Source organism: Tursiops truncatus, chromosome 2 (assembly GCF_011762595.2).
Source record: "Tursiops truncatus isolate mTurTru1 chromosome 2, mTurTru1.mat.Y, whole genome shotgun sequence".
In the NCBI taxonomy this organism is placed as follows: Eukaryota; Metazoa; Chordata; class Mammalia; order Artiodactyla; family Delphinidae; genus Tursiops; species Tursiops truncatus.
Window position 1 is genome coordinate 25853238 of NC_047035.1, and position 21953 is coordinate 25875190.

General features: G+C 53.7%; 1 protein-coding gene across 1 annotated transcript; it reads left to right on the forward strand.

Moving 5' to 3' along the window:
* Positions 1–8564: 8564 nt before the first annotated feature.
* On the forward strand, positions 8565–14637 carry ZDHHC22 (zDHHC palmitoyltransferase 22). The gene is made up of 2 exons (XM_033850802.2): positions 8565–9090; positions 14095–14637. The coding sequence occupies exons 1-2, from the start codon at positions 8565–8567 to the stop codon at positions 14358–14360; spliced, it is 792 nt and encodes a 263-aa protein (XP_033706693.1). The 3' UTR covers positions 14361–14637.
* The last annotated feature ends 7316 nt before the right edge of the window (positions 14638–21953 follow it).

Sequence of the window (21953 nt, forward strand, 5' to 3'; positions counted from 1 at the left end):
TGTCCTTTCTCCTTGTCCCCTTCTTGCTGGTTGGAATATAGATATGATGGCTGGGGCAGGAGCAACCATTCTGGACCATCAGGCAACATGCTTGGGATGATGGAGCAACAAAGTAGAAAGAGTCTGGGCAGATAAACATTGAGCCTCCGTAGCAGCCCTGGACTGGCTCCTTTAAACTTCACTGATGTGACAGTGAAGTAAACTTCCATCTTAGTTTAAACCAGTGTTCTCTTGGGGTTTCTGTCATACGTCACAGAACCTAACCTTAATTAATTACCATAGCTACCTCTTACTTAATATTTCTGCCCCAGCCACTATTCTAAGTGCTTTACAAGTGTTACCTTGTTTAATCCATATAAAAATTCTATGAGGTGGGAACTATTATTAACCTTGTTTCGCAAATCAGGAACCTGAGACACAGAGAGGTTGATTAACTTGCTCAAGGTCACACAGGTGACTGATGGAACTGAAGTCTGAGCCTAGATCATCTGGCGCCGGAGGCTGTCCTCTGACTGCTCTTCCGGACCCTCTCCTTTGGCTCCTGGTCCCAGCTGACACTTCCATCCCCTACTGCAGACCTCTTTATGCTATCTCTAGTCCCCATTCCACCCCATTCCCTGTCTCCAGCAAAAAGCCCATTCTCTCTACACCTTGTTTCACTGAGAAAGGATTCTGGCTGGCTAACTCAGGCTAAAGCATAAGAGACCAGCCTCAGCATGGTACGTTCCTGCTCCATAAGAAAAGCAGGCTCTTTATTTCTATGTCAGTGTGAGGGTTTAAGTGTGAGAAACACAGAAGGAACAACACTGGGTGAGGCTTGGGCACTGGAATCAAGTAAAGTGAATTTTATACCTGCTGCCGGCAAGCTTTGCAATCTTGGCACATCTCAAAACCACTCTGAGCCCCCATTTTCCCCCTCTACAAAATAGGTAGAATCAGACTTTCATTAGGCATGGGTGCTGTAAGGATTAAATGAAATAACCAGTGTGAAGGCTCCTGGCCCCCACCGGCCAGGCACAATAAGTATCAGTAAATATGAATCTTTATACGGTGGGATTCTGTTTATCTGTTGCTCCTTCTAGCCTATTTTTAAAGGTCAGACATTGAGATACAGTAACGTCCACCTTCTTGAAGGGTACAGATCTATAAGTTTTGACAAACATATAGTCATATAACTACCACCACAATCAAGGTATAGATTTCCACACCCAAATTGTTCCCTCCTTCGTCCCCAAGACTGTTTCTTACTCATTCTAACATTTATTGAGCACCCACTGTGTGCCAGGCTCTGTGCTGGGTCCAAGCTACAGAAACAAAGCTGACAGGTAAGTCCCTGTCCTTGGAAGTTTATAGTTTATCAGATGGAACGGGAAACAAACTAGAAAATAAACATACAAACAAACAGGATCATCATAGAAGCAGTAGATGCTATGCAGCAAGCAGGATTATTTGGTAGTTAGTAGCTGGGGGATTATTTCAGTCGAAAAGGCAGGTGCTATCCTTGTCATTTAAAATTCACAACCAAAGCTGCAGGTTAGTTAAAAGCCCCATTTAATGGGCAAGGTATTTGAGGCTCAAAGGAAGGAACTTCCTCAAGGTCACACAGCAAGTGAATGGGAAAACAAGGTTTCAGGCTCGAGCCAGCAGACACGAAAAGCTCACACCAAAAGCTCGTGCTTTTTCCATCACATCACACCAGGCCCTGGGCCATCTCTGCTGGAGCAGCGGGGGTTCTGTGGTGTGAGGTCTGGGCAGCCTGCTGCTCTGCGGCCATAAGGGCATAGCCAAGAGCCCTATGACAGCCAAGCGCACTGCAGTGACCTCACTCTCCTGGTCTCCCCTCCCTCCTCCTCTAATCGAGATGTCAACCTTCTGCCTCATACCCTCCCATCTTGGACACCTGGCATTGCAGGGGTCTCCACGGAGACCGCTGACCTCCTCCTGTGCCTCCCGAGCTTCTCCATCCTGAAGACATAAACTGAGGTTGTGTCAGACAGGTGAATGTCCACTCTCTCAGCACCGCTTTCCTTTCCTCCCTCCTTTTCCTTCTTCTCACCTCTGCCTTCTACCTCCTTCTTCTTTTCCCTCCCTCTTCCTCTCTCCCTCTGCCTCCTGCATGCTTTGAGACGAAAGGGCCAATTAATCTTGCTGCCACTACCTCTGTCCGCTAAGCTGTGTACCGGTCCACAGGCATAGGCATTCCTACCACGACTGCCTGAGCAGTCCCTGAAAACCATGGCTAATTGGTAAAAGATCGCATTCGTTTTTCCATAGCCTGAACACTTCAAAGGAGGCTCTGTCAAAGCCAAGGCAAGGTTGCCACCCTGATGCATCAATCACTAGGGAGACCGCTGAGGGTACCTGTCACTCAGAGGGTGACATTCACACCTGCTGTTTCTACCTTGGCATGTGGTCTTGCATGATGAACATCACTGGCCCCAATCACATTCACACTCTCCAGCGCCACAAACAGCAGAGCGTTAGAGAACATTTGATTAATGTGCTGCAGGCGTACTTTGTTTATGCAATTTTACCCAAATATCTTATGTAAAGAGATATTATGCAGATCTCTTCTTCTGAGGGAGTATGTTTTGTACCTGCATCCTTCATTCATCTTCCAGAAAAGTTAACTATCAATGAGATTTTTACACGTTAAGCCACACTTTAAATCGAACATAGGCAAGGCTTGCAAATTAATGTGCAGGAAATCTCTGAACCTCAGTTTCCTCATAAGAAAAATGGGTTTAATAATTTTTCCCCAGCTAGCTTACAGGGCTGTGGAGAGGCTTGTGGAATAAAATTTTAATTTTGTAGATGTACTTTGTAAACTGCAAAGCAGTATATTACATCAAAGTAATGTTACTGTTAAAGTGAAGATGCAGTTGGCCAAGTAAATTATCACCTCCAAATAGAAATTCTGTGATAATCCAATTTTCATGTATTCGGCTGGCTAAGACGACGATTACACTTGTATGTTTTTTGAATCCAGGCAGGCAGGGATGGCATCTCACTAAACTTTCTGAGACTTGGGGAGCATTTTGTGGTTGCCTCTGGCTATGACTTGGTGTTGACAGTAAAGAGCATCCTGTCTGAGGATGTCTATTAAAATCTTAATTTCAGGGCACCAGGCAAAACCTTCAATCAGGGCAATATCTTTAAGTGAACATCTCCTGCCATCGCCTAGCTGCCTGCACCTGCCCTTCAGGGAGAATGGGAGTCATTAAAGGAAACTGAACATTGGGAAAAAAAAAAAAGGTAACCTTGAGACCCCAGTCTATCTTCACCCTGATCAATCTGAAATAAGAGCATGAGAATGAAGGAAACCCACCCCCACTGCCTCCTTAGGTGTGGCCCTTGCTTCTTGGAATGTTCTCTGTCCCAGACGCTTGGGGAGTTGTAGGGCCAGACAGACATGTGTAGGGTTCCCCACCCAAGGGAGAAGCTGCTTACTGCACAGAGTTCTTCTCTTTGTACACAATATTTTGAAGCAAAGTGGAATGATCGCCACTGGGAAGGGAATTCATTTTATTCAGATAACCTCAGGAAATAGCAAGATTTGTGGTACATATTTCTGGGAAAGCACTCACAAGCAATCAGATGCCTGTCTGTGTTCCTGAGCCCTTGGGATCGCCTGCAGGTACAGTCATAGCTTGACTATGAGAACATATGATAAGGGCGATGGAGAGTGTGGCTTATAAATCATTTTCTGGCACTGTTTGTGGAGGATGAGACTGGAGTTGGGGTGGGTGGTGGTGGGATGCAAGATCAAAGGGAAATGTGTCCTCAGCAGACATCTCAAAGACCTTGGAATGTAGCTTTTCCTCTCAGATAAAGACCAGTATCAATTCATCATCGATACACTTTTACTCAGTGTCCCATCATCATGTTAGGCGATATGGAGGAGACCCCCAAATATTTCCAACATAGACCGAGAGCTCTCATTTTAGTTAGAAAGATAAGGCGTTCTTGCCGATAAAGATAAGAGCCCAGAAGAGAGAGAGGAGGAGGAAGGAGCTAACACTGTCCAGTCTCCTGCTGGAACTGAGGCACTTATGTTATCCCATTTGATCATCAGCAACACCACAAGGTAACATCTTCATCCCGTTTTGCGGATGAGAATACTGAGATCAGAGAGGTTTGATGACTTGCTCCAGGTGCCACAGCTGGTTAGTGGCAATAAAGTGTCCATTCTTAGTCTGCTTAATTCTGGTGGGGCCAGAATTGAAGGGAAGTTTTCGAACTGCCTTCTATATTGATTTTGTCAGAGATAATCACCAACTTTAGAAAAACAAAAACAAAATAACATTTGGCTGTGCTTCCTCTTACTCCGTTCACTTAGCGGGGTGCCGAGGAGCTACTAGCTCTAGATCTGAAGCTTTAATGGCCTTTTCTGTTGATAAACCATATTTCTAAGTAAATCATTGTTTTTGTCCGTTTGTGTTTCCAAGGCCAGATCTCTGCCTCTTTCCTGGCTGAATACTCCCTTCCCCCACCAACATCTTCCCACGTCCCTTTTAAAGCGTCTCCTTTCTCTCTCTCTCCTTCCCTACCCTCACACACACACAGAAATTCAGACGCACACCTTCCCACCACACACCCATATGCAAAATAAAATTAGAAATACCCCCCAACTCTCAAGGTATTTAGGGAATGGAGATCTTCAATCAATAGAGCCAAATGCTCCATTCCCTCCCTGTCTCCTCCAGACAGCTATGATTTTGACACCAAGAAGCTCTAAAGGAAAAAAAAGCCACCTGTGCTTTCCTCTATCTGCCCTGTGGCCACTGGATCTCACAGGGCTGCCAGATTCTCAGAGCCAACACCTGGCAAGCTGTTCTTTTGTTTGTATGTAAAATCCTTTCAGAACATGAAAATGTTTCCTGGTCCCCTCTTTTTTTGTTTTTTGGTTTTTTTTTTTCTGGTACGCGGGCCTCTCTCACTGTTGTGGCCTCTCCCTTTGCGGAGCACAGGCTCCAGACGCGCAGGCTCAGTGGCCATGGCTCAAGGGCCCAGCTGCTCCGCGGCATGTGGGATCTTCCCGGGCATGAACCCGCATTCCCTGCATCGGCAGGTGGACTCTCAACCACTGCGCCAACGGGGAAGCCCCCCTCTTTTATTTTGATGCACACTGTCGAAATCCAGAGAAAACAGTATGTGATGTTTCAAAAATACAGGCTGAGCTGATAAGCATATTGTCCTCGTTTTAAGGGATTGTTCTTATTTTAATCAACCCGTTGAGGAAGCAATAAATAATCATTTATTTATGACGTTTGCCTTTACCCAGAGGAGTGGAACAGGGCAGGTGGGTGAGCTCCGACAGCCCGAGAAACCGAGGTAGTGGCGGTGTCAATATTCCTGCAGTGGTTCAAAGCTGTCTCTGCTCCCTCCAACCTCCACTTGACACACACTGGCCAACTGTCCCCACCCTCTTGGTACCCACCTCAGACTAGTGGGATCAGAAAAAGAAAGGAAATAGGAACAGGGAGATGAGGGCGGGACTCCAGGCAGAAGCTCTGTGTCTGGATGAACCACTCAGTTGTCCTCCCTTCTCCCAAATCAGAGCTCCCCCTGGGTCTCAGGGTGATGCTGCGCTGTGTAGAGGCTGAGAGCAGGTGCATTAGTTCAAATCCAGGCTCTGTCACTTACCCGCTCTGTGTCCTTGGGCATGTGACTTAGCTTCTCTGTGCACCAATCTCAGCCATACAAGGGGATCATGGAGCTTCTGCCGAGAGGATCAACAAAGCTGCCTTATGCTAAAGGCTTCTTAGCACAGTGCCTGGTTCCTAGTAAGGACCCAATAGATAGAGGCAATGGTTATAAAATAATGCTCAAAGTGCTCACCATAGGTAGGCCCTGTTTAAGGGCTTTACATAAATTGTTGTCATATAACCCTCACATCTCTGTTTTACAGATGGGGAAACTGGAATCTGAAGATCACACAGTAGTGAATGATGGATATTCAGACCCGGGCAGACAGGCTCCAGAGTCGGGGCTCTCAGCACTTCTGTGCACAATGACTTTGATCTTTACGGGTGTTGCCCCTGGCAAGCTGAACTCCTAAACCCCCAGGTTTTCCTGGGTCCGAGAATGGAGAGCAGCGGAGGAGGGCTGTTAGCCACAGTGGGGAGGGAAGGAGCAGATGATGGTTAGAGCATCACATCAGGGTGGAATCCAGAGCTCCCAGCTGGAACCAGTGGCTGAAGTCAGGCGGGGAGCCCCAGCCCGCTCCAGAGGAGTGAGGGGAGGAAGGGGGGCAAGTCCCCGAGGCTGAGAGGGGTGGCCAGAGCACCGCCCCCAGGAGGGGAGGGAGGGGTGGCGGGCTGGGGGCGGGGGTGCCCAGCTGCCATCCCCGCCGTCTCCTGGCCCCCACTCGCCGGCGCCCCAGTGGGAGGACGGCAGCTGCCCGCTCCCTCCTCCCCACACCCCCGCTACCTGCCCAGTCCCCGAAGCGAAGCGTGAGGAGGCTACGAGCCAGCGGGGCCGAGCCCACAACTTTGCAGCCTCGGGGAGGGCGAGAGCCGGCGTGCAGGGCTCCTCTTGTCCGCGACCAGAGCTTGGTGAGTTCATTTCCCCACTGCTCTGCGGCGGTGCGGCGGCGGCGGCGGCGGCCGCGCGGGGGGCGGCTTCCCGGGCGTCCGGGAGGCGGTGGCCGGCGGCCGCCCGCGCTGCCTGCCTCGCTAGGGCTCCGGCTGTGCCGCCCGCCGCCGCGGGCGCGGCCGGCGCCAGTGCTAAACGGCCACCGGGCCGCCCCGGCGGTCTCCGATGTCCCTTCTCCCGCACAGGGCCGGGGCTGCGGTGCGGCCGCCCGCCGTGCGCCCCTCACTCCCCCAGCCCGTCCTTCGCCTTCCAGGCGCCGCCGCGCATCTGGAGGCTGCTCCCGCGGCCCCCCTGGCGACCAGCGTGGGGAAGACACTCGCTTCGCCGGATCCCGGGCCGCGGGCTCTCTAGGGTGGTCAGCGCCGCCGCAGCCCCCGGGAGCCCCCAGTGACCACCCCCTGGCGTGCCCTGCGCTGAGCCCCTGCGGCGGAGAGAGACCCGCGGTCCCCACGGCTGGCGCGAGTCTCCTGGGGCACTGGCACCTGCAAAGGGGACTCCAAGGTGATCAGTCACCCAGTGGGGACGGGACAGCCTGGACGGAGGCCTACTGGCATTCGCCCGTCCTGGGTGCAGCAGCCTTCCCAGAACTTTTCTCGCGCCTCGGGCTCGCCTGCTCCTTAGCCCCTGGAAAAGTTCTCGCGGGCGCCCGGAATCCTATTTTTCAGTGGCTTCCGAAGCCGGGCAGGAACCGGGGCTGTGGGGCGGGGTGGAATAAATTTGTGGTAGGGCTGCGCTCAGCGGCGGGGGTCGATCCCCTGGAAACCTGGCCAAGCATCCACGCCTGCGCCCAGGGAGAGCTTGTTGGCATCGAAGGGGTTTCAGCGCCATCGGGGTTGTTTGGGTTTCTCGCTCCAGGAGGGCGGGAGGAAAGCGCGGAGGGGGGGGGCGATTTTAATTTCGTCGCCTCAAATGAAAACGCTCTTTGCCAAGAAATAGCTAGGGCAGCCAGCTTCGGAGAGATGGGCTGACCGGAAACGGCTGACACAGGTATTCCTGCTGCGCCCCCCATCCCACCCATCGCCTAAGTGCTTGTGGAAATGTATCGATTGTTGTCATTGATTTTTTCTAAAAAGCCAGGTGGCAGCGGCTGCGTGTGTGTACACATAGATACACACAAACACAGATACCGAGGCACACACAGATTACACATACAAAATCACACACAAGGAGCACCCCCCGCACACACACACGCACACACACACACACAGGCAAGCACACATACCCCCAAAGCTCTTTGCGTTATGCGTAAGGTCCCTGAGTATTGCCCAATATGGGGGGGTGGCAAGGAGAAAGGGGAGGTGAAACAGTACTTCCAGTAGGTCATTTCTATCTGCCCCCACCCCAGATCTTCTGCTTTCTCCTCGTAGGGGGTCTGAAGGAGGAATCCCAAACCTGGGCACGTCTCCACTGCCATAAAAAAGCAGAGCCCTAGGGGCTTCCCTGGTGGCGCAGTGGTTGAGAGTCCGCCTGCCAATGCAGGGGACGCCGGTTCGTGCCCCGGTGCGGGAGGATCCCACATACCGCGGAGCGGCTGGGCCCGAGGCCGCGGCAGTGAGAGGCACGCGTACCGCAAAAAAAAAGAAAAAGAAAAAAAAAAAGCAGAGCCCTAGGCAGCCCCCCCCCGCCGCCCGCCGCTCCTCCACCCCCAGCCACCTCCTACGGACTGAGAACAAGTCTCCACCTCGCCCTCCTTGTACCTGACCCCCGGGCCGTCAAGGCGCCGAGGTGCCTCAAAAACGGAGGAGGTGGGCACCAGAAGGTAGGGCTTGGCTCCCAGACGCTGTCACGATCTCGGGGTCTCACGCCTGCTTGGTCACGTGTTAGGGAAGAGAGGAGGGGTGGTCCGAGGGACATGGATTTGCGTGGAGCAGGACGGACAGACAGCGCCGGGGAGAGCCCTAGGGAGCCCTCCGGACGCTGCAGTGAGTCTTCCTCTCCCCCTGGGCCCCTTAGGAATGTAATCGAGGATGCTGGCCCTCAGGCTGCTCAACGTGGTGGCCCCCGCCTACTTCCTGTGCATCTCTCTGGTGACCTTCGTGCTGCAGCTCTTCCTCTTCCTGCCTAGTATGCGTGAGGACCCCTCGGCCGCCCGGCTCTTCTCACCTGCGCTGCTCCACGGGGCATTCTTCCTGTTCCTCTCAACCAACGCCCTGGGTAATTACGTCCTGGTCATCCAGAACTCCCCAGACGACCTGGACGCCTGCCAGGGGACCGCAGCCAGGAGGGCCCTGTGCCCTCCGCCCAGCGCCCACTTCTGCCGAGTGTGCGCCAGAGTCACCCTGAGGCACGACCATCACTGTTTCTTCACCGGCAACTGCATCGGGAGCAGGAACATGCGCAACTTCATCCTGTTCTGCCTCTACACCTCCCTGGCCTGCCTCTACTCCATGGTGGCCGGCGTGGCCTACATCTCCGCAGTCCTTTCCATCTCCTTCGCCCACCCCCTGGCCTTCCTCACGCTCCTTCCCACCTCCATCAGCCAGTTCTTCTCCGGTGAGTGGGCCTTGGCAGGCAGGTTGGGCCCTATGCAAAGACCTTCTACCTCAACCCCAAGTTTGGCAGATTTAGCAAATACAGGATGCCCAATTAAATTGTAATTTCAGATAAACAATGCATAACTATTTAATATAAGTATTTCCTGAATATTGCAGCGGACATACTTACACTAAAGTTTTTTAGTTATCTGTTTGAAATTCAGACTAACTGAGCAGGGCTTCCCTGGTGGCGCAGTGGTTGAGGGTCCGCCTACCGATGCAGGGGACACGGGTTCGTGCCCCGGTCCGGGAAGATCCCACATGCCGCGGAGCGGCTGGGCCCGTGAGCCATGGCCGCTGAGCCTGCGCTTCCGGAGCCTGTGCTCCGCAACGGGAGAGGCCACAACAGTGAGAGGCCCGCGTACCGCAAAAAAAAAAAAAAACAAAAGCAGACTAACTGGGCATGCTGTATGTCAGCTGGCAACCTCCCTCCCCACATCCATCCTCATTCATCTTCTCCTCGGTGCTCGCCGCTGCCCATTTGCTCATAGAATTGTGGCAAACCAGGCAATACACCTGCCCTGTGCCAGGAGGGGCTGATTGCTGGCCGTCCCTCCGTGCAGCCTGCAAGGTACCCCCATGCTCTGTCCTTCCTCTGCCTGGACCCCAATCCTGCTCACATTCCTCCGAGGACTTTGCCCTCCAAAGGTCTTACTGGTCAACCACAGTAAGGTTGACCAGGGTGCCGGGCCAGTCCCAGTACTTCCGAGCAGCAGCCTCTGGCCTGCCTCCCAGGTCTTTAGACAACGCGCAGCAGCGGAGGGAATACAGCGTGTTTCATACCCCACTGACCTTTCAGGGACAAAAAAAGACAGAGTGCAGCTTCTTCCACTGAGAGCCCCAAATTGTCTTGATATGCCTGGGCTGGACATTCATAAAATTCGGCCCCACTCTGGGGGAAGCGATCGTTTGGGTCTTTGTTGGGGCCTCAGCCCAGTCCTCTGCAGGTGTAAAACTTTGTGCCATTTGGCAGTGGGAACACAGAGGCCCTGGAAGAAGGACCCAGCTATGAGGGTTGCCTTGAGGGCTGGTGGTTGAGCTGGACCCAGAACTCAGAGCTCTCCGACCTTCTGGATCCTGGCGCCAGCATAGGAGGCTGCTGGGACTGAAATAGCCAGGACGAGGGAGGGAAAGTGGGCGGGCTAGGCGGTAGAGTGTGAGCACAGGCAGGTGGAGAGATGAGGAGAGCCAGAGAGGCTGATTACACTTTCTTTTCCAAGTAGTTTCATCACATAAAAATGGATGCTTCCAAAGAGAGGATCTTGAAATGGTTTGATTTAAGCTGGGCTTGGGGCCTGTCCATATGTGCTAGGTTTGGGTGGGAGACAGGAAAGTAAAGAAGAGGAACCTCTTGCTTTGATCTGATGGGGGAGCAGAGCCAGTCAGTGCCTATCCTGGGGCCCAGATCCCTATTCTAGCAGAAAAGTGAGTCCCACTATCTTTTACCTCCTCACCAGACCCACTAGGAAAAGGAGGACAAGATTTCTTTTTCTTTCTCTTTTTCTTATTTGGCTGCATTGGGTCTTAGCCGCGGCACGCAGGATCTTCATTGTCGCGTGCGGGATCTTTTGTTGCGGTTCGTGGGCTCTTCGCTGCGGCGCGCGAGCTTCTCTCTAGTTGTGGTGCTCGGGCTCCAGGGCGCGCGGGCTCCGTAGTGGTGGTGCGGGGGCTCTCTAGTTGTCCCGCGGGCCCTAGAGTGCACGGGCTTAGTTGCCCCATGGCATGTGGGATCTTAGTTCCCCGACCAGGGATCAAACCCACATCCCCTGCACTGGAAGGCAGATTCCTAACCACTGGAGCACCAGGGAAGTCCCGAGGCCGTGATTTCTAATCTCCAACTCTCCCATCTCATCCTCCTCCTTCGCTGGCCTTTCATCTTTCCCCTTGACAGCCCTTCTCTCGCCTGCCCTGACACACACCTCACCTGTTCAGCTTCTCCCCTCCTGTCCCTTCTCCCTCTCTTCTCAACCCAAATGGTTGAGGGCACTGCCCTCTCATCTGCTCCAGAGGCCAGGTGGACAGGAGGGTGTAAAAAGGGACAAGTCGTTTGCTAGATTGAGCTGTCCCCAACTGTGGTACTGCTCCTAAGGCAGATCTGCCACCAGAGCATGGGATGGCCGTGTGTGGGCCCCGTGAGCCAGAAGTGGGGTGGGGGTCTTCTGGTGGCTGTACCCACATGCCCTCCGTTGATGCCAGAGAGGAAGGAGACTGGCCAGTTAGATTTTAGAGGCTGTTCTTTCTTTTGGCTTCGTGGGACCAGTACAGGTTGTGTCACTTCTCTGAGCCTCATTCTTCTCATCTGGGAAATGGAGATGACACCATCTGACCTGTATCGTGGCATTTGGAAAAGTACGCCAGTGTGGTGAGTGCCAGAAAGTCCAGTAGAAGGGAAAAGGGGTTAATATTTGTTGAGCAAATATTATGTGCTAACCACTGTGCAGGTCTCATTGCATCCAATCCTCAGGACAAGTTTGTGAGGTAGGTATTATTATATCATTTTTAAAGACTCAGCAACCAAAGGCTTAACAAGGTTAAGTTGCTTTGAAAGCACACAGCTAGTTTGGACTCAGAGCTGCTAGCCTCCAGAGCCCACATTCTTCCCACAATACTGCCTCTCTGAAGTTGCTTCTTGATGAATGAGCCACTTTGGGAGGGAGAGAGCTTCTTATCCCAGGATGTATATTAAAGATGCTGGGTGATGATCTGTCAGAGGTGCTATAGGTGCTTGGTGGAAAGCCAGGGTGGAGTGATTGGATGGTGTGACCCTTCAGGCCCATTAGGAATATTCTGTGATTTTCTAAAAGAAGCAGAACTATTATTAAATAGTTCAGAGAAGCTGAGGCAGCCAGGCTAGGCAGCTTCAAACACTTTGAGAGAAAGCATGTCCCCAGATTAGCCTTTTGTAGCTGCTGCAAGGGGCCGGGGAAAGGCCACAAGGTCTTTTCTTCATGCCTTGATTTAGCGCCAGAAAAAAGAGACTGTGGAAAACAGCTTCCATCAGCCCAGGCTTGTCCCTGAGGCTGAGGTGCAAGGCAGGCTTGCGCTCGACAGCTCTGATGTTTGCACAGCCCAGCTTGAACGCCATCTTTGCCTGTAGCATTCCTGCACCCCAGAGGGCACCATGGTTCCAGGATCCTTCATCCTGCACATGGCTGCATGAGCTAACCTGTGCTGACAAGGAAGAAGTAGGTCAGAGGCGTGGCACAGCGCAAGGTGAGCCCTGTACCGTTGCTGCCCCCTGCCCCCCGTGCAAGCCAGCTGGACTGAGCTTTCCGTCCCCCGGACAGCAGGACTTTATTTGTCCCCAAGTCTGCAAAGAGAAACCTGCTATCAAAGCTCCTAGGGCTGAGGGCAAGAGGGGGATGCTAATGAGCAAACCTGAGTCATATCCACATCCTCCTGGCCACTGAGTCCACCATTGCTCAGATTGGAAAAGTGTTTTTTTTAATTTATTTATTTGGTTGCACTGGGTCTTAGTTGCGACAGGCGGGCTCCTTAGTTGAGGCTCACAGGCTGCTTAATTGTGGCATGCGAACTCTTAGTTGTGGCATGCATGTGGGATCTCGTTCCCTGACCAGGGATCGAACCTGGGCACCCTGCATAGGGAGCATGAAGTCTTAACCACTGCGCCACCAGGGAAGTCCCTGGAAAAGTTTTAAAAGCCCAGCCCTCAGGGGTCTGGGAATGGAAACGTGGGGAGCTGAGAAGAGGTCCGTGGGCACCACGGGAAGCTGGAGAAGGGAGGAATAGGGTTGAGATTTGCAGAGGTTGAGTAGGTTATAAGGTAGGGTCTCTGGCATCTCACTGGAGGAAGTGATGGTGAGCTTGCCCTGCTGGAGAGAGGGGCTGAGGAGGGCTTTTGAGTTCTCTCCTGGGCCCACTGCCCTGGCTGCTGGGCAAGTCAAGGCTGCTAAAGTTGTAGCCCAGCCAGATCTCCAAGCCCTGGAAAGGAGAAGGAGAAAGCGTGATGGTCTTAAGAATTAAGCTTGAGCCCCTTTTGGAGGTAGTCTCCTTATCTGTGAAGGATGCCCAGCAGGGAGTGCTGCGCTGAGTGTGAACCAGAATGCTGGCCACTGCGCACACAATTTCTCTGAATCGTGCAACCCTATGGAGTCATTGTTGTTATACCCATTTTACATTATGAGCAAACTGCAACTCAGAGAAGTTAAGAAACTTGTGCAAGACCACAGAGCTGGGAGATTCAAACTTAGCATGGACCGGCCACCCCAACTCGGAGGAGGAGTGGAGAATCTCTTACTCAGTGATGTTTAAACCAGTCATGGAGAGTGCTGGTTTAGAGGGGTTTAGGGAAGGTCCAGCTCAAGGCAGGGACCTAGACTGATGACCTTGGGGGCCTTTTCCAGCCTTAGCAAGCTCTGAGAGGACGGCTGTGGCTGAAAGTTCCAGTGGCCATACTGTCCTCTTTTTAACATTGATGACTGAATTATCCTCTGCACTGCCTTGAAACTCGTGATTTATTCTTCTTGATGACTAGGCCCTGTTCTCCATCATGCTGTCACTTTCCCGAGTCCTCCCAGCCAGTGCTCACAGCTCCGAGGAGAAGGCACTGCAGTCTAGACAGCTGCCCAGGCACCAGCTCCCTCTCCAGGGTCCTCAGCTCACTCCTCTCTCCTCCTGAAAAACAACCCTTCTCCCTGTTTCTAGCCCCAAAAGAGAAGGCAGAGAGAGAGAGAGAGATGGTATCGCTGACCCTGAGGAAATGCTAGCATCTAGGCACTGCCCATAGAAGCGTCTCCCACGTCCCCAGTTCTCCTCTCTCGCCTCAGGAGCCATCAGCAGTAAGAAGAAGTTAGGACAACTTGTTCCTCTCCCTCGCTGCCGAGCTGAGATGTAGCTTCAATCTCATTAGTCTCCCTCCCTAGCGGAAAGCGCCTGCTTGGACGGCAGTTCGGGGCGTGGCCTGGGTGTAAAGCGATTCTGTTGTTTTCCCGCACCCCTGCAGGAGCTGTCCTTGGTCCTGAAATGTTCGTCATCCTCATGCTCTACCTCTGGTTTGCCGTCGGCCTGGCCTGCGCTGGCTTCTGCTGCCATCAGCTGCTGTTGATCCTCCGGGGGCAGACCCGCCACCAGGTGCGGAAGGGGGTGGCAGTGAGGGCCCGGCCTTGGCGCAAGAACTTACAGGAGGTCTTCGGAAAGAGGTGGCTCCTGGGCCTGCTGGTCCCCATGTTCAATGTTGGAAGTGAGAGCTCCAAGCAGCGGGACAAGTAGCAGGCACTCCCATCATTTCTGTGTGTGTGTGTGTTGACTCCTCGTGAACATAAGACCACAGCACCCTGTCTCCACCCATGGCCCACTACAGCTTTGGGCCGGTAAGGCCCTAGCATCCACCCCTGGTCTGTAACATACAGAGAACAGCGTTGGCTGGTGGATCATGACAAGGAGGGAAAATGGCCACTGAGGCGTTGCTAGGTTCCCCGTGAGCCAGCCTGGTGGCTGCTAACCGTTCAGAGCTTCTCTTTTGTTTCTTCCCCCTTGGGGTGCCTGCTTTTCCCCTCTGCCTGGTTCACCCACGCTCCACCAAGTCTCATGTCATCACTGCTATCTGCTAGAGCTTTTCCTCTCAGCCCCATGTCAGGAGTCGGGAGGGGATGCTTGCTGCTGGTGTGCAGCTCCCCAGGACCTGGAGTCTGGCAAAAGGTTTAAAATCACCGCGTGTGAGAGGCAGCCAAGTCAGCTCTGCCAGCTGCTAGTGAGGTTGGGAAAGGAGGGGTGTGTGTCCTCATCCCCTCCGTGGAATTGTGAACAATGGAGGGAAAAAAGAACTCAGCAGCTCGCTGCCCAGCCCTCAAGTTGCAAGGCCTTTCTCTGGGAGACAGCAGCCAATGGCCTGGGACTTCTAGCTGCTGTCCCCTGTCCACCCCGCCCCAGCCGGCTACCCAGTGCCATCCAGGACCTGGCTGGATGCTGCCTTTCCCTGGCACTCTTCCAGCCTCTGGGTCTTTGCTAGATGCTGGGAAGGCAAGGAAGAAGACAGAAGGAAAGGGAGATACTGATAAATGAGAGTGGTGTGTGACTGCACAGCCATATAGAAGGGGGGGCATGTGATCGTGTGTGTGTGTGTGTGTGTGTGTGTGTGTGTGTGAGAGAGAGAGAGAGAGAGAGAGAGAGAGAGGGAAGTGGTGAGGAATGTTGTTATGAAAATAGAGAAAGAATGGGAAGAGAGAGGGTGACACAGAGATTGGGCACTGGGATATTTGGGGACTGAGAATGAAAGGGGCAAATGGGTTCATTTCTGAAGGACACTCTAGCAGCTAAAGCTGTTCAGTGTTTGAATAGTTGCCTGGGAAGGTAGTGAGTGCCTCACAACTGGAGGTATTCCGGAAGGGACTAGGCAGTCATCTGGCAGGCATGCTGTGGAAAGAATTTCTGCACAGGGTCAGGGAAAGGAAGATCCTTTCCCACCCCAAGATGCCAGTGTCTTCTTCATGATTGCCAGGTCCAGAGGCAAGATCTGCAGAGACACCTGTGAATTATTTGCTTTCGCGGAGGATGGGGCGGGCGTGGAGTAGTCTGAAAATCATGATGCAAACTTTCAGGACCCTACCCGACCACCAGCGAGATGGGACTACTAGGTATTAATGCTAGCTGAGGGGGTTGGCCTTTGAGGACAGGGAGAGGGGACAGTGTCAGGGGCAGGTCGGGGCAGTGGTGGGGAGAGCAAAGCTGGAAAATCATGTTCAACTCTGAGGAGTGAGATTGGGAGAGTTGAGGCTCAGGAACGGGGAGACCGGAATATAGGGGTGCAGTTGGGAGACCAGCCCTGACTAGCTCTGGGTGAGGGCACTGCTCTGCATTCTGGGACCCAGAAGACCAGACTCCTGGGGCATATGAGGGAGTGGGGACAACACAAGCGCCCCCTCCTGACCGGGTCCCAAGGCCGTTCTGCCACCCAGTCTGCTGGAGCCCACACTCTGCAGTGTCCAGCTGGTGGCCACAGTGACCCCAACCGTTGCCACACGACACTGCACAGCACCTCGAGGTCTCGAGCAGAGCTTGGGAGGACTTTATCTTGGTTCTGCCTTCATGGCCCCTAGAGAACTAATGTAGTAATGGTGCCACCTGCTCATAGTTCTCCCTCTTATATTATTCACTCGTTCATCCTACATGTATTTACTGAGCACCAACTGTGTGCCAAGTCTCCACCAGGCACTGGTATACGGTGGTGAACAGGATGAAATCCCTGCCACCAGGAGCATCCTGTTGCTGACCCCATGTCCCCACCCCCTGCAAAACAGTCACTCTGCCATCTTGCTGGGCAGCAGGATAGGTCACTTGGAGGGGAAGGATGTGGCGGAGAGGGTTGAAGGGGAGCCCAGGCTTCCTGGATGGAGGGGTCATTGGGGCGGGGGGGGGCATCCTCACCCTCAGTTCTGACCATATTGAATCAGTGGGAGTGGAAGGCGAGAAGGGAAAGGGCCTGGCTCACTCCTGACCCCAAAGCTCAGGCTTGGAAGCCAGCCCTGCCCTGCTCAGTCTCCTGGAGGCTCAGCAGTGTGAGGGAGCAAAAGGGATACGTGCAGGGAGTCATCTCCTGGCTGACTGGCCAGTGGGGGTGACAGTGGGGAGGTTGCCAGGTGTAGGACTTGAGAAATATTTGTACACATGGCCCTATAATGTCGATGAAGAACATCAATAAAATATGTGGTTTTAAATTGGACTTGTTGTGATGGTTTTGGCGCTCTGGTTGGTAGCAGGGCTGGCAAGGCTGGAGTATACCGACACGGTCATACTAGCTGCTAAAATATTTAAGGTAAGTATTAAAAACGCTTCTGTTCCAGTAGGTAAGTAACCAGTGTCCAGACTCCCTGAGTAATCCGCCCCTGCTGCCCAGACACTGTTGCTCCTTCCCTGGGATCCGGGCTCACCTCGAATCCAGCGATGAAAAGGGCAGCGCCTGGCAGCGGCGCGGGGTCCCCAGGGTCCTGCTCCAGCCCTTCAGCCAGTGTCCACTGTGAGTGGTCAGGATTGTGCCACGTGGTTGGTAAAAGTGCGGGTATCAACCCTGGTTGGTAGCAGGTCCGCGTGGACCCACAGGCACCAGGGACGGAATGTCCCACCTGGGAACTTGCCTCCGCCTCCCTCTCGCAATCCCTCTCTCCCACTCCTTCCCATGACAGCTGGGGAGTGAATGAAGAGGGGAGTCCGCCTGGTCCTCCATCTCAGCCAGAGCTGCCCACCACCGAGGATCAGGCAGGGCCCCCTCCTCTCGGCCCCTATAATACGTGGACACTTTGGCAGCTGGGAGGGTGTTGAGCCCTGCAGGGAGGGAGTGGTCCCTGAGCAGGGGAATGGGCATAGCCTCTGATGCATCCAAAGATGTGCAGGCCTGGACTGATGGAAGACACAGCTGCGAAGTGCTCATTCTACTTGGGCTGTTGAAGAACCTTCAGCCAAGGTCAGTGTTGTATATGGGTCGGCATTCCCTGAACACACACCAAGGGGCAACCAGCAAGGCAGTCCCGAGATGTGCTGGGGCCAGCGGGAAGGGATGAATGGAGCTGCAGCTAACCCTCAGCACATTCTAGAGTGTGAGCTATCCATACTCCACGGGGCAGACACACCTGCCTTGTTCACACTGTACCCTGGATGCCTGGCAGGGACCAGGCACATAGTAGGTGCTCAATGATTGCACAGATCCGTGCTCATTCACTCACCGCATACCTCTTTTTCCCCTGATGTGCCCAGCACTGGGCTGTGCACACAGTGGGGCTGGAAGACAAATGAGACAGCTCTGTTCTCCGGGGGTTCACATCCTGGGAGTGCTCAAAGGACGAAGAGAGCACATCCAGAGGTAGGGAGCAAGGAGCTTCCATTTGGGCAGAACCTGGAAGGAGGGATGAGATCTCTGCAGGTGGAGAGGGATGGAGAGGGCTGTCCAGGTGGAGGGAACAGGCCTGGAGCCTTGGAATGATCGTGGAACAGTTAGGATAGGGGACATCACAGTGAGGCAGAGGGAGTTAAGGCTAAGAGTTGGGACCTGAGCAGAGGGGCCTTGAATGCCAAGCTAAGAGATCTGGAATAAATTTGACCGGTAATAGGGAACCATTGAAGGTTTTGAGCAAGGGAATTACCTGATTAGAGCTAGAGTTCAGAAAATGGAGCCTTGGCAGGTAGACTGGAAGTGGGAGGGACCAGGTAAGAGGCATTTGCTATGATCTGCATATTATGTAACCAGGGTCTAGGGGGGAATAGTGGCTGTAGGCTGGTAAGGAAGGGAAGATATCAGAGGCACTTCACAGACATGGAGCATGACTGAAGGGGCACTGGTGAAAGGATTCAAGGTGATCCTGAAGGTTGAGGTGGGGTGATCAGTGTGACCTCAAAGGACAGGCCATCAGGAGCACTGGAATTGGGAGGAGAACATGACCCTGGGCAGGGTTCAGGGCCCCTGAAGCGCTCGCCACTGTCATTGGCCCATTGGTTGGCAGTTGATGGTGTCACTCTTAATAACCACTCTGCAACCTTGAGTGGAGGAAGGGGTTCAGAGCTTTCTTACGCACAAGTCTCTGACTCCCAAAGCCGGGGGGTGGGGAACCATCTGCCTGTGGCAATAGAGGTCATAGGTCCTCTGGTCTCCACACCCAGTGGCAGACACAGGGAGATACTGGGCTCCCCAGCGCTCGGGAACCAAAGAAGCTTTGGGGAAACGATGTACTCGAGGAGACCTAAACCACATCCCCCTCCACTATAATGAGGAGCCCAGTCCTTCGGTCCTGGCAGCCATCTTTCAGCCAGTCTCCTCCACTAAGAGCATGGTTGTCCCTGTCACTCCATGTATTTGGTCCCCCCAGTGCCCTGGCTCCTCTCTGTACCCTGTGTCCTCCAACTGGCCTCATTGTTCCCCCTCACGTCCCTCCTACCCTGCTTCTGGGCATGCACTCAGGGATGCTTGGGAAGCAGCCCCTCCTGCTGGGGAGAAAAGGGGGTGATGGGCAGAGAGCAAGGATGCCTGACTCCTGTCTTATCCCAGGTGCCTTAGAGATGAGGTAGAACCTTGGACCTGCTTAGCGGCCAGGCGAGCCTGCTGGTGGGGCAGGCGGTGTCTGGGGTAGCTCAGCTGCTCTTGCTGTTGGCCTCTGCCTCTGCCCTATTCCCCTCTCTCTGGGTCGTGCTGGCCCAGCTTCTCCATTCATGCCTCGAACATTCATTGATGCTGACTCGATGCCAGGCATGGTGCCAAAAACCAGGAAGGCAAAGATGAATGAGACCTATTGCCTGACCTGGGGGAGCTCACAGGGAAGAGGACCAATCACAGACGGTCCTGTGGTATGACAGCGCTGATGGAAGGAGGAAGACAGGGTGCTAGGGAAGCCTGGAGGAGAGCACTCACTCAGCCGTGGGTAGGCTGGAAGACTTCCCAGAGGAGGTGACATCTGGGTCACAGAGGATGAATAGGAGTTGGCTAGGCAGAAAAGCAAGGCTGTGGGTGGAAGTGGGGATGGGAAGGACTATCCAGGGGCAGGGATGCCAGTCGATTTCTGGGAATTTCAAGTCTCCATTTAGGAGTGATAGGAGCATGAGTATGCAACCACAGTCAGAGAAGATTTTAGTCCTAAGGGCACGCTCCCCCGTCTCCTCCCTCTGATCACTTCTTACGAACCCTTGGCTCATCCTAGGTCAAGGGTGTCCTGCTTGGGTGCATCAGGCACAAACTGATGTTTAGATCAGCAGGGTCCTCCAGGTTGGAGACCAAAGGCAGGGGGTCATGTTTATTGCCCAGAGTTTCAGCCTGAAGCTGCTGGAAAACTCAATTGGGACCATCGGAGATCCCTGGACCTCACCCTGGGCCCAAAGAGGGGCCTCTGGGAGCTCCCCATCACTCTTTCCTTCCCACCCAGACTCAGCAAATGCGGTTGGAAGGAAACTGTTTCTGCCAGGATGGCCTCCAGGAGCTCGAGTAGATTTGAAAAGCTGAAAACCCTGAAATGTAGGGATGACCTGCGTGATGTACAGTCTCCTGAGTTGACTGGCAAGGTCCACATCCCCCTGTGGCCCGCTGCCCCCTCATGGGTGACCCCACACCCCACAACCACATGCCTCTTCCATCAGCCTAGGCCTCTCCCAGCCCCACTACATCCCACAGGGCCTCTCCTCAACTAGTCCAGCCCTGGGGGAATCTTCCCCTACACCTGGCAGCTCTAACTTCCTCCCTCCTTGTGGATTTCATCTCCCAACTCTACTGTGAACCTTAGAGGGCGGGAATGGGGACGATGAAGTGCCCTGGTTTCCCCCATTCCTAGTGTAGAGTGCAGTCCACTGACACTACTGTCGCAGTAATTCTACCGTGAGTGAGAATGACCAGCACTTACTGAACATTCTCTGCATGGCAGGCCCTTGTCGTACACACACTTTACCTGCACTATTTATTCCTCATAGCAACCCCTTGAGGTATGATTTATTACTACCCCTATTTTCCAGATAAAGAAACTGAGGCCCAAAAAGGTTATATAACTTGTCCAAAGCCTTGTGGCAGAGCTGGGATTCAAACCCAGGCTGCCTGCTCCTGACTTTATCCTTTTAACCCAGACACTAGATTGTCTTTCTACGTGGACTGTTGTAGACATCCAATAAATTCCCTGCTGAAAAGTAACAAGGAGTCGCATTTTTATTCATCAATTCATTGACTGACTGATTCAGCCAACAAATTTATTGAGCACCTACTATGTGACAGGCCCTGGTGGGAACAGAGACAGGAATAAGGCTCAGCCTCTCTCTTCACAGAGCAGACAGTCAGCTGCTTAAGGTGACTGTGCAGGTGAAAACAGGCTGATTTCAGGAACTATGGGGTGTATCTGGTTCCTCCCAGACTGATGATGATGGCGAGTTGCCCTGGATGAAGCACTTCTACCAGAGACTGACTGTGCGGGTCTGAGGACAGTCCAGGCTGGGGGCCATCCTCCAGGGCTCAGGGACAATGCCTAGCCCGGGGGAAAGGCCTCAGTTATTTCCAGGCAGTTACTCCCAGGCAGTATCAGGGCACCTGCAGGTGGGGACCAGACACTGCCAGAAGGCTGAGCACAGCCGGGCACCTCTCACACCCCCTCCCACAGAGACCAGAGCAGGGGAGGCACCAAAGACCCTAAGATGGAGTGGGCCCTGAGGAGGAAGAGACACAGCCGCCAAAGCTCATCTACAACCTATGCGAAAAGAGAAGCCTCCGGAGGGGCCAAAGGGATAGCTGGCGAAGCGAGATCACATGTTAACGCCCTCCCCACTGAAGGCAGCCTTAGCCAGAAGCTAGCAGGCAGGGAGCAGGGCACTGACCTGAAACTCTGAGCCGAGAGCAGCTGAGAGCCAGCGTTGGGAGGCTTCCAGAGGGGAGGCAGTCCTGTGTGTGGGCTCCTTCCCAGAGTCCCTGTCCCCAAATGCCCCCTTCTGGCCTCCTTGTGATGCCTGAAATCCCCACCACCAGTATCTCCTTAAAGACAGCACACACACCCCAGCCACGACGCCTCCTTTCAAATTCTGGGATCCGCTGGAACTGCCTTCTTTTTCTGCCTGATTGATAGAGAGCTGAGAGTTGGGCCAGATGCGGTCTGAATGGGGAACTGTAGATAGAGAGGAGGGGAGAGTGGCATCCAAGACATGGGGAGATCTGAGGGGAAGGGGGGCCCTGCATGAGCGGTGGGAGGGGTGCCAGCCTGGGAACCTTCTCCACAGCATGGGCAGAACTAGGCCTTGGATGGGCAGGCATGGGGGTGGGGCTCACATGTCCCCTAAGCAGCATCTTGGAAAGATCACCACACGGTGAGTCCAAAGTGCCCAGTGGTTCCGGTCACTGCCATCCTCGGACATCGGACT